At 39.2% G+C, this 12838-nt stretch overlaps 1 protein-coding gene across 1 annotated transcript in view; it reads right to left on the bottom strand.

Annotated features, from left to right (window-relative positions):
- The window catches only part of RAPGEF5 (Rap guanine nucleotide exchange factor 5), a 160428-nt gene that overhangs the window by 25951 nt on the left and 121639 nt on the right, over nucleotides 1-12838 (bottom strand). Inside the window, exons 12-17 of the mRNA XM_064675282.1 lie at nucleotides 10807-10885; nucleotides 8695-8839; nucleotides 7016-7113; nucleotides 6220-6250; nucleotides 5206-5284; nucleotides 2102-2251 (exon numbers count right to left, since the gene is read on the bottom strand). Of these exons, the coding sequence (XP_064531352.1) occupies nucleotides 2102-2251; nucleotides 5206-5284; nucleotides 6220-6250; nucleotides 7016-7113; nucleotides 8695-8839; nucleotides 10807-10885 (582 nt within the window). The remainder of the gene's footprint in view (nucleotides 1-2101; nucleotides 2252-5205; nucleotides 5285-6219; nucleotides 6251-7015; nucleotides 7114-8694; nucleotides 8840-10806; nucleotides 10886-12838) is intronic.

The raw sequence follows: 12838 nt of genomic DNA, 5'->3' as shown, positions 1-12838 counted from the left end.
AGCTGAAGAGTCTTTTATAACTCATTATTTACAGAAATTCTTCTAGACCCAGAATAATTAATGTGGGAAACGTGAGTAAAAGAGCAGGACACACCACACTGATAGCAAAGAGAAAGGACTTCTTTTTCTCCAGTTCAGAGTACTGATTTAGGTCTGAGCTATCTTGGATGCACTGGAGAAAGATATGGGGGAAAATAAAGCAAACCCCAAAACACTGCTTAAAAACTGCCCTAGGAAAACTGTCTCCTCCTGAGGGCTCCAAATAATCCTCTGGAGACCTGACACATGGTAGACCCATCAACACTAAAAACATGTTGACAGCTACCTTGGACTTTGCATTGCCCATGAGGGAGCAGTAGGACTAGGAGGAGTCTGAGTGCCAAACACAATTTCATATAGTTTGCCCTCTTATCCATGCTCACATTGATAAACAGATACATTGATGTTGAATTACCATTATATTTTTCAAGGTAATTTTGAATAAAGAACTTGCTCATCCATTAGTGGAGTACAAAAAAAATGAGTTCTCCAATGCTCACACTGCTGCCCTCTAAGTGGACAGAAGACAAGAGTTCTGAGTCACACAAATAGCAAAAAAACAAAGCAAAAAAAAAAAGTGCCAGGTTGGTGTTTGTTACTCACAGCACAGGAGTCACAACACATAAGAAGAGACTGAAATTGTTGCATTTCACATTAATTCAGGCAACGTGACTAAATAACATTTTAGGGGGTACAGTGGTCATGTACAAATGACAGTCCAACTGTACCTTCATTTTAATTATTGTTTTCTAGGAACCAATGTGGTCTAAAGATAATAGTGTGTTTCATTATTTATGAATTGTTGGTTTTCTTTAGCTAAGCAAACAGTTAGCACCAGATCTATTGCTATCAGAGCAAAACTTGCCCTGCTCTTGAACAGGAGAGCAAGACCTGAAAAACAACAGCAGCACAGTGATTTTGCAGTGCTGTGAAATGCCCTGGAGGCAAGTTTGGGTACACACGAGGGTAAAAAGAGTATGCCTAGAAACAATGTAGCCTGGCTCACCACAACACCTATGTGTAATGCTCCCGTATGGCTGCTCCATGCCAAGGCTCTCAATACCCAGAGCAGGGCACCAGCTCCCTGCCACCCACATCAGTGCCCTCAAAAATATGATTACTTAATTGAGCTCAGCATGGGGGAGAAAAATGTGACCTTCCACTTCTGAGTTGAATAAATAAACAGGACAAGCCAGCATTTGAGTGTATTTCATTTAACTAGACTGACAAAGAAGTAACAATGAGTGCTAGAAATCTAAAGATGCATCCTTTGTCTCAGGGGATCAACACCAGCTAATGTTAGCTGAGAATATGGCCAGGATATTCTACACTCTTAATCCTTTTTATAGATACAGCTTCGCATTTCTATGTACCTACTTAAAGTGCTTCTGAAAGACACCACAATAAGTAAAACAATATGACCAATGAGATTGAGACTTGCCAATCACCAAAGAAAATCTTGGGGGTTTCTCTGGTCCCTAGTATCAGCCCATGATCAGTCTAGTCTTCCTTAAAAAAGACAATAAGTCCATCTGTTCAACTAACACTAAAACAATAGGTAAAACAAGTCAGTTGTAAGCAAGACTGCTTACAAAATATTGCTGAGATTGCTCTCAGCATCTCAACTATGCAAATCTATGTCTTCCTCCTTTCTGCTGGATAATATTTGTCACTCATGCTGTAAATGAGGAAACAGACACGCATACAGTATTTGCTATTCCCTTTCATATTTTTAAAGCAAACCATGCTCATTGCCTTCAAAATTAATTTAAAGACCAAAGTAGGAGATTCATCTGTGGAGAAAAAATAAAACCTTGCAATACTGCTGGAGACAGAGTTCTTTACACTCCCTTTCCCAGTCAGGAGATGCGTATCCCACGGTACCCAAGAATGAGCTGTTGCCATGGAAACAACTCTCTGGGAAGGAGTTCCTCATTGTTCATCGTGGTCATCCAGCTGTGGGCCCATACAGAAACAGCTGCATCCTTGCATCAGAAAATGTCAGCTCTCCCTTACGTGATGCACTAAAAAGTAATTAATCAGATGAAGGGAAGCTATTTACCACCAGAGAACGCGACAGTCACCAGTGCCAACTCCTCCTCCGGGTACTGGATCTTTTCTGCCACAATCTTCAGTATCTCCTGAGCTGAAGTGCATACTTGAGCTTTCACACTGACATAGGAGTGCTCCGTTATATACACACGGCAGAAAACTGCACAAAGGAAGAAAGACATGCTCAGCAGACCCGACCATGGCAATGCCTCAGCTGTGTGGCTGCTGCAGCTGCAGGAAGGGCAGCTGCTGCACCCTGAGATGCAGGACATGAAACTAAGAATAAACGTCACCATTTTTCCCCTTCCCACCTCCTCTCCCTGGGAAATGAGAGAGTCAAACAGATGGAAACCTAGACTCCCACAGCAATATCTATTTAAGACCTCCTACTGTGAGGATTTGTCACAGACAACCTCCATCACTGCCTATCTTCCTTGTAAACCCAGTTGTCACCATCTTTTCCCTCGTCCTTTTCAGTTCAGATAAAACACTGTCCTTTCAGTACATTTCATATCTGCTGCAGAAATTATTTTGGACCTCCACTTCCACCTGGAACAGGAGGCTTAGCAAGAACAGTGCTCCCCGGTATTCAGCCACTCCTGATAACTTATCTGTCTACACATCTAAACTACTTGCATTGCCAGAATATGGTAGCAGCAGCAGAGGCTGCCCAAAGAGCAATGCATTTAATTCTGACAATTCTTTTCCTGAATCACTTGCAGCACACATAAAAGTGACTGGTTTGCAGAAAATCCCCGGGCTCATCACTTCCACTGAGGTCCATGAGTTAGTTTGGCTCTGAGAGGGAGATTCCTAGCAGTAATACAGTGGTCAGCTCAGCTAGTGGTTTTTTTCTGCTACAAAAGGGAAGTCCTCTCTCTCTCTGCTTGCCAGAATTTTAGGCTTACGTATTTTTCCAAATTTGCTGTAGCTAGTTCTTTGAAATACAGCTGCCATGCTTAAAGGGGAAGAAACAGACCTGCAGACTTGAATAAATATTTCAAAAATTACAACATCTGCTAATCAGAATCATCACAGCTCTTGGTTTCATACTCACTTCCGTGCTTAATTAAACTTTCCATTTCCTTCTACTCTAGCACTTCTTATTGTAAACAGTCTGTTACCATGTCAGTATAGGATAAAACTTTTCTTCACCAGAAATGCTGTATTTTTTAAAATTAGTTTTATTGACAGATGTATGGAGCAATAGCTCTTTGCTTGTCCTACAAATCTTCATGGCTTCAGGGTACCTTCATTAAAGGAAGCCATGCCAGAAGTAGTTAAGAACTCTATCCTCAAAAATATCTTTTTTTTCTGTTGTAGTAAAACAAAAATGAAGATGAGAATGAAGGAGGAACTTAACATTGAGCCTTGGGGAAGAAAAGTCATTTGATTTTATAATTCTCTTTTAGCTTGTCTCTGGCGACAGTGAATCGGATGCTCATCCTACAGCAGAATCTCTCTTCAGAGTGGATACAACTCATGAAGACAGAGACATCCAACTGCACTTTAAATAACTAGGTAGAAAAATAAATTTAAAAAAATCTGACAGGAATATTTGGACTCCTATGCAGAAAGAGACACAACTTGCTTCCAGTTAATTTGTTTGAAATGTCCTTCTCTTTCATTTGCAAAGAGACAATGACAGCGATGTTAATTTATAAAAGGGCTATTGATCTATCCTTTCTTCAATATTGAACTAAATCAACCCACAGGTCAGGTCCTTGAGCACAACCACCATAATGATTGTCCCCTCACACCTTTCCAAAGTTTTATCTGTGGTATCTATTGGGATGGACCATGCCATCTTTTTCAGGAGCCTATGCTGCTCTCCTGTGAGAAGGAGGGAATGCGAGTGGGAGGAAGTGGCCATGGACTGCAAGCCTCCCTGGTAATGATTTCATTAGGGGATAAAATGCCTCTGGTCAAGTGGTATGGTGTGGCTTGGACACACCCATCCTCCACAAGCACCATTGGTCGGGCAGCGCTCCACCACACAGGCTTGGACGTCCAACCTTCTCCAACTTCATGTTTGCTATTTCATTCCTTCACTCCCATCACAGTCCATGATCTCAAGGACTGCTCTCAAGGACTCAAGGACTCAGAGGACTGAGACAAAAGCAATTTAACCAGTCACAACTGGCTTTGTTGGGCCCTGCCTTTCTTGTCCCCAGTCACACAGCCTGTCCCCTCTCTGGAGCCAGTACACTATCCTTCCCAATCACCCCAAAGCTATGTCCAACTTTTAAGAAGAATGACTGTGGGGGTTCTCATCCAGAAATAACATTTTTAGAAGCAGCCTTGATAACATAAACCTCAAACCCCCCTATATTTGAAACAGAAAAAGAGAATTATCTATCAGCAACACGCACTGTGCAGAAAGATTTGGCATTGAAGGAGTTCAGTTTTTATTCTGTTACAAATGAGCACTAAAAATATACTGACTTCAAGTGAACTTCCAGGGTTTTGTTCCCAGTAGGAAACAAAGATATACTGTCAAAGGGTGAGACTGCCAGGTAGGAGGTCCTTCTGCCTGTTCCCTGCTCGTGTACAGAGTGTTCTCCTCTCTGCCTTCTTCCTCATACAGGCATTACAGGAGGGTGACAGCCTCACTGTGTTATAGTATTAGTAGTGATGGATGGAAATGGCTGACATTAAAGTGAAGTGGCACCTCGCACTCCAATCAGAGATGTTTTCAAGGAGAGAAGGAACTAAGGGACATTCCCAGAGTTAGTAGATCCTGGCCCATTACATGTGACAGGCTTATATATGCACCTTCACAACCAAGATATAGGTCAAGGGACCGAGAGCATGAAATGGAGCAGAAATAACACCTGGACGGGCTGCCAGCAAGCCTGGGAGGCACACAGCTCTGGAACAGGGGTGCTGGAGGAACCAGACAGAGCAAAACCCCCTTGACATACCATAGCACTGTTTACCACTGCAAAGCAGGAGGCAGAAAGTTAAACTTACACAGCCATAATATTTCTTCTTTTGTGTCCCTAAGGTCCAGCAGAAAAGCTGTCTGTCAGTTAAAAAATATTTACATTGAGGCCCTTGAGAAACAATTTCATAGTTTTTGAGTTTGTCCTGCACTTTTTCATTTATACTCACTCTCTTCTATTTCATTCATGGTTCCTCTGTGCTGCAGCCAGTTCTCCTTTACACTGAACTGGTGGAAAAAGGTTTTATTCTGTGAGGGAGTAGGAAAGAAAAAAAGAAAAAAATCACAACAGTGACTTTTTGCATCCCTGCCCTTTACAAAGCAGTAATTCACAGAACACAGCATGCAACCCATATGTCTGGCCAAAAGGTTCCCATATAGGAAATCCACCCACCCTTTCTTGGACCAGTAAACTGGGAGTTGCCTTACTAAATAATGACCAAGGTGGAGATTTTGCAGGAAGCAGGACATGCTAAGGCTAAGCAGCCTGCACGATTCAAGATTTTCTGTACTCATGTTCAAAGCCTGTTTCTAATACACTTATATATGTTTCTCATGTACCAATCAGCCTACTTAGCAATTTCACTACAATCTCATGTTCTGCCTTCCACATTTTTGCAGTAACATTTTAAGCTTATTACACACTGCAGCCTCAGTGCGGTACAATTGACAAGCACAGCAATTCACCTCTGAGAAGTTTGTACACCAACTTTGGCTGCATCTCCTTCCTTCAGTTAAATGGACAGATTCATGTTCCTCTCTTTTTCTCTGTCCCTGTCACAAGTCTGCCCTTTGCTCTGCTTACTTGACGTCCATGTCAATGGATGTGTGACAGTGCCTCTGCTCAGCCTGGTTTGCCCAGGTTGCTACATCTCTCCAGCTTGGTGGGGACACACTCCTGGACCTCTCCTGAATTTAGACATCTCAAAGCATCTTGTTAAGATGCTAACATTGTCACAGCCACTGCAGGTTAGCTCACACAGCTGATATCCAGGATGCACTGACAAGAAAAAAAGTTCCTTAAGCAGCATTGCAGGTCTAACCTCACTGATGTGTCCTGTCATGTTTTTTGGCCACTAGTCACCTTCAGTTAAGAAGCTAAGAAAAGAGAGGGAAGTGGGCAAAGGGGAAGAAAGTGAGATGGTAAGTTATCTAGCAACCAGCAACAATCAGGTTGGCATTACCTTTCGATGAGGTGAATACTCATCTACAGTGCTGAAACAAAAAGGAAAATCCAAATTATTCTTTCCAGCCAAAGTTTAGGAAAAGGAAGTTTTAGCTATTACAAAGTTTACAACATCAGAAAGTTTTTAACACTAAATGGTCACTGCAGAAGGGCTGCAGAGCTCCTTCAGGAAAAACTAAAGGCATCTGGCTCAGCCAGAAAGCTTTTCTTTGACTTGCACAATTGATATAGTGAAAAGCAATGCTGTCAGCCCACGAGCTGTTGGAGTAGACAAACACAGCTCAGGCCCCAAGGTAAGCAGTCAGGGTCACCCTCGAGGACACAGATCCTTCTGCTTCCCCAATGGCCAAACCATGGAAACAAACTCCTTTGTTGTAAAAAAATGCCAAGGAAAGATCTTCTATAAATACCATAATTATTAGTAAAATAATAACCCTGAGATGAGTGTTACAAGATATTTGCTTCTCAGTACTGACAACTGCAGAGAGAGAGAATGAGAATGAAGGTATCATCTGAAGTCACAGACTGCAGCTTCTGAGGGAATTTTTGCCAGCTTCTCCACAAAGTATTGCTCTTCTTGAAAGTAATCCCAAATAAAATTGATGGAAGTGAAGCCCAACGAACATCAGAGAAAACTGAATAATTTATCTTTAGTTTAAAAAAGAGATTATTCATAAAAATGAATGTGTTACTTGTATCGCTCATCACTTTACTAAATTACAGCAAGACGGCGACAAAAATAAATTACACTCTAAATAAAAGGAGACTTGATCACAAATATAATCAATACTTACTGACGGCGATGCATCCCAAGTATCTTCTGAAATTCTTTCAGGTCCTTCTCAAGAATGGGATATTCATACACATCATCTAGCACATTTCTGTATATTGTCTACAAAATAAAACAGTATCTGCAAACGTCTGACAATTCGAACATAAATCTAAGGCATCACATCAGCAGTCTAAATCAATTCAGGCACTAGCCTACTAAAACAACTTTCATCATTATATTTATGCAAAACCCATAAGAAGAGAATGTTCCTGTTTAAATTTCCAGATTGGTCAATATTCAGCTTGTCTTTGGAGAAACACTCTTAGTACTGTCACCAAGTGAGAGTCCAAAATGTTTATCCTCTTTTCTCTACAAATGGCAAAATTTAAAACACCACTTGTGGCTGTTACATAAAATCTGGGTTAGGTCAGAAGAACACATTCTGAAGCAAGACAACACACCACACCACCTTCACTTATCCAAAATGATTAATAAACAGGTTCCTTGGATTAAGACTTTTAAAATGGTAAATGTTCTACGTCACCTTTCCTCACATTTGCATACATTTTAAACTGAGTTATGTCTTCCACAAACTCCAAGAACTCTCCTTAGTTATAAACTAATAGATAAATAAACCTTTCTTCTAATTTTGGGGGAAGGTATTGTCATGATTGAAATTGTAGGAAATATTTTCTCTACACTTCTTCAGAATTTGCACACAGATCCTTCTCTTTCTCTTATAAGAAAATGACAAATATGTATGAGCTGAGTCATCAGGTTTGCTATCACCCAATTAACACTCCTATATTCACAGATTTCTGCATGAATGATTTTAGCCTACAACCCTAGACGCTGGTTTTGAATGTATAACTGCAACCATTGTTAACATCACTGCTGATTAATATTGCACAGAAGCTTCAAGAAGAGAAATTGTGTGACAGTGCACAGTCACACCTCCATGGCCCTTAGGAAGATCTCCATCTGCATAGAAAGAGCCTCATCAGAAAAAGTGGAAGATCCTGCAAAGTCTCCTAAAATACTCTCATCTTTAACCAGCAGGGAAAAAAAAATACATTTTTTAAAAAATCAACAACCAGATGGATGTTGGTCAGCAACAATGGGCTATTTGCAAATTTACAAGGGAATTACAAGAGCTTTTGGAATTCATACAGAAATATCAGAATATCTTTGCTAACAAGGACAAAATTTTATTTATTAAAAGACATAAATTTGTGCTGCTCTCCATGTGCACTCAGCAAAACACTGTGGAATACAATTTCACTCCTCAATCAAAGTAGCATTTCTTACAGAGACCTGAGAATTCTTAGTCTGTGATCCTCTGGATACTGACTGTAGATCCTGTTCTGACAGACATGATCAGTGTGTCCAAGGAACCTCCAAATCTTTGTAGTTTTATTTCTTATCTTCTTAACTTTTCCCATTTTCTAGAGATCACGGGATTTCTATAAGTTTCATATGTTAATGTTTTTGACATTGAATGTATTGATAATACAGGTTTTCTGTTCAAACTGACCATCTTTAAAGCATTTAAGGAAGCCACATGCAAATCATTTTATATTATAGATTTCATGGAAAAATGTAAGTATGAAAAAAGATGTTTTATAGATTTTTCTGCTGCGGCTTTTTAGACACAGTAAGTAATTAAACAGTGCTGAAGTGCATCAGAAAGTGTTTTGATACCTTTAAAAACTGTTTTAAATGCTCATCTTCATGTAACCAGTCTTTGTAGAGAGAAGTCCACTGAGATACCAAATGCAAGACTTTCCGCTTCCTACAGGACACATCAGAGTCATCTTCTTTCCCTTGGTGGTTCTTAGCACAATAGGTGCAGTAGGTTAAGGAATGAATAATAAGGTCTCACATAAACTTAAAAATTAACTGATGGCAAAGACTTTGCAATCATCTCATTTGCTAATGAAAGATTTTTTTTCAGTACATTGCTCAGTTTTAAATGTTTTATCCTGTCTGGAGCTTCAGGAGTTTCATCAAGTTTTTGGAATGAAATTCTCAGTAATAGACGTGCCAATTAATCCTCTGTGCCAACAGGATTTTTCTTCATTACAAATTAGAGAGGTGATTCTATAAAAATAAAATCAATTCAAAAGGAATTATACAATGTTGAGTCATATCTTTTCTGCAGAACTGAGAATGAACCTTTGTCCTGCACATCGATAGCTACGTGAGTGTCTGTGGGAAGGAGGGCAATGCATCGTTAACAATAACAAAAAAAACAGGCAAAGGAAGTCAGTTTCTTTTTCTCTGCACAAATTACAGTATCTGCAAGAATAACACTATTAAAATAAAAAAAGAGTGAACAACTATTTCTACCACTGTTCTCTAATCACAAAGCAGAAATGCCAAATGACAGACAATACCCACTTGTACATTGTTCCTATCCCTTCTCTATTCTTTCATTTAAGAGGTAAAAAGATGATGTTTTCGTCTCAAAAGGTAAAGAAGGGGAAAAAAAAAGCAAAGAAAGTTTATTTTATAGCCACAAGCTTATTTAAGCAATGCTCCATAGCTTATGCAAATCATTGGAAATACATGAAAATAATTCTTCTATCTCAGAATGAGTTAAGACTTACATCCTGTATTGCATGATAAAAGGAGCAGAGATTGGAAAATACTTTTTCTCTTTGTAGGTATTCTAAGAATGAACATAACCTGGAGAGGTTTTAACCGCACTTTAATGTTTCCTCATCACAGTTATAAAAGTTTATTTACCTTTAAACAAAAAACAAAAATTGCATCGTTGTTATGAGTTAGGCATCTGCGTCAATACAGGTTTATTCAGAGGCAGCTTTATCTTTGTATATTTGACTTCAGTGCAGGAATTTTCTGTTTATTGATTCCTCAGCTATGCAAATTCTAAATATTTTAATAAGTGTACGTGTGTGTGTATACCTAGTTACAGGCACGTGCAAATTAGGGGAACTCATATCCAAATTTGAATTTAATGTTTCCAGTTTGAATCTCTTCATCCTCAACCCATTTGAGTTAAGAATACAATATAACCTAAACTCTGGGAAGCTATAGATTTGAGTCAAATTCCAAGTATCATAAACCTTATGAAAACTGGACTGGAGAAAAAGAGACTTTGAAAGATCAGCTAAATTAGTCCATCCAAATCCACCCTAAGTAGTCCACCTTAATAGAGGCTCAAATATACCACTGGAATATATTTTCTGGTTTCTTCTTCTTAATACTCTCCAATATAAAAGATTCTACTGTCTTACACATTTTCCACTCCACCATTTATTTTCTTAAGGAAAAAAAAATATCCAAAATATTTCCTAGTATCTAACATGAAAATGTCTTACAGCAATTTATTCTCACTGCCTTTTGTCCCATCTGGCACTGATATGGGAACAGATTCTTCTATTCCTCTTTAGGTACCTGAAAGACTGTCTCAGTTACATATAGATTCCCTTTTTTCAGTAAAACAATCCTGTTTCTTTCATGTCTTCTTTGTAGATCTTTTTTCTAGAATACTGGTAACTCCCATTGCTCTCTTCTGAAGTTTCTCCAGTTTGTTCATGCATTTCTTGGGCTGTGATGTCAAAATCTCAAGTGCAGTCCACTTTCTAAGCATGCCATAGTAAATATTTGACAATTTTTCTCTTTTCTTACTAATTTTTTATGCAACCTCAAAATAATCATGCAGGACTGTATTTCAGTAATATGCAAAGAACAAAACCAGGCATGCAATTTTGATATAAGGTTCAACAATAGACAAAATTAGGAGAAAGTGTGTGACCCCAGTGACTACAACATTCAGTAAAAGGATATTGCCTCAGAAGTGCCTGGCACAAGTCATCGGTCGTCATGAAGACTGTGTATGTGAGCAGGAAGTCATCCAGCAGAGTTTCTGCAGAGGAAGACAAAAAAAGCCCAAGGTACAATACATTAGTGAGAGCAGGAAGAGAGTATCTATTCCTGCTACATGGCAGGAATTGGGAACACTAAGAAAAAAAAAAGGTCCAAAGAATGCAGAATATATGAAACTAAGTTTCAAAAAGTTAACAATATGTTGCCACTGCAGAGATCAGTCTCTTCATTTAACAAGCACATTCTCAGCTCCCAAAGCCCCAACAGGCACAGGTATACACAAATAAGTCACAATTCAGGGATCAGTAAGAAAGAGTCCTTATCGCAAACACCACCATCCCAGTCAGCTGAGCTGCACACAAAGCAACTTTTCCATACACTAACTTGTTCTGTAAATTCAGAAGAACAGCTTTTAGTAGTAGGAGAGAGAAAACTGTGATTGCCAAGTACTGTGATTAACATCTATGCACAGTAGTTGAGAACCATGAAATAAATATATTTAAATCTTTAGCTGGTTAGTCTTGTGGGCATCACTGTAAGTGTTGAGAAGTTTTCTCTAAGGTTCATTTAATCACATTACAGAAGGGCTTTTTCTTGACCTGGTTTCTATCGTTGTTATAAAGGTACTTGCTAATAGACCATCCCTACACACTGCAGCTGTAAGCATCTCAGATTGCCAGGACGAATGGCCAGTTTGGATGTCAGTGTATGTTTCTCATTCCTCATTCCCATTTTAGGATTTTTCCAAGCATTGACTGCACACAGCAGGAGGCTGAAAGCACTGGGTTTGGTCTAGGATGCCAGGGTGCAGGGGTAATCTCATGGTGATCTTCAACAATCCAATGGCAGAGTGGAGATAAAACCGATCCAGATTTTTCCTGGAGATGTGCTATAAAATGACAAGGGGCAACCATCAGAGACGGTAACAAAGAAAAATTTGTCTAGATCACGGGATTTCCTCTTTTCCTTCTGTGAGGAGGGTCAACAGGTTAACTGCACTATCTCCAACATCAGTATATTCAGGGCTTGCTTGTGCAAATCTCCAAGCATCCTGGTCTTACTGGACCTATTTCCAGCACAAGTTGGACCCAACGCTTTCACAGATCCCTTCCAACTGAAATTATTATACAATTCTGAAACAAATTTGCTTCCAATTTTAGTAAACTACTCAGATATGATGCATGGTCTAGGAGTGAATCTATCTGGTTCACACAACAAAATCCTTTCTTTTCTGCAAACATATTGGTCTTTTTAACCACAAACTTAAAATGTTTCTGTTTGGTTTTTTGGTTTTATTTTTTCTTCCCCAAATGGTAAGATTTCCAAGTTTTGAGGGGTTCCTGTTTGGTGTATTTCTTTTAATTTCAGCAAACACACTGTGTTCCTTTATACGAGAGAACAGGTTTGCTTTTCCCTACAAGAATAGGAACATGGACAGAGGCTAAACAATAACAGAAGTGATTCTGGTTATGTTGCAGAGCAAAAACACTTTACCGGTATAACTAGTTGGTACCAGCTAGCACCAATTATACTCAGTTGTGATTTAACTGGTGGATTTACAACTACAAAGACTAAGGGCCAAACCACACCTCACATGAGATAGACGAGGCTGAGCCCTGATTTCTGCATCCTGATTTACTTACTATTTGTTTACAATGTGTTCCAGTCCAAGTTAGTGCTTGTGTAGGAGTGTGCAATCGAGGGCATCCCAGCAGCTTTTCATGCTAAGGATGCAATTTCACAATACTTTACACCAATTTCCATTACAGCTGCCTTGGATCTCCTTGTCAGCAAATTATTGATCCTACAGCTGCGGTGCACGATGGCAATAAGAATTCATCCATAAATCATTCAAAGAACAGATATCATGTGGATATCACATGGATGGATAGCTAATGACAGATAACCCTGTGAGCATGGGATTCAAAATACCTCCATTGTCTTTTTAAAAAAATAAAATAGATCTATCTAGATCAATGCATTTAACACAGCT

This window comes from Pseudopipra pipra, chromosome 1, assembly GCF_036250125.1.
Source record: "Pseudopipra pipra isolate bDixPip1 chromosome 1, bDixPip1.hap1, whole genome shotgun sequence".
Classification (NCBI taxonomy): Eukaryota; Metazoa; Chordata; class Aves; order Passeriformes; family Pipridae; genus Pseudopipra; species Pseudopipra pipra.
Note: the sequence above shows the minus strand (reverse complement) of the source record. Positions and strands in the feature narration are given on the sequence as shown.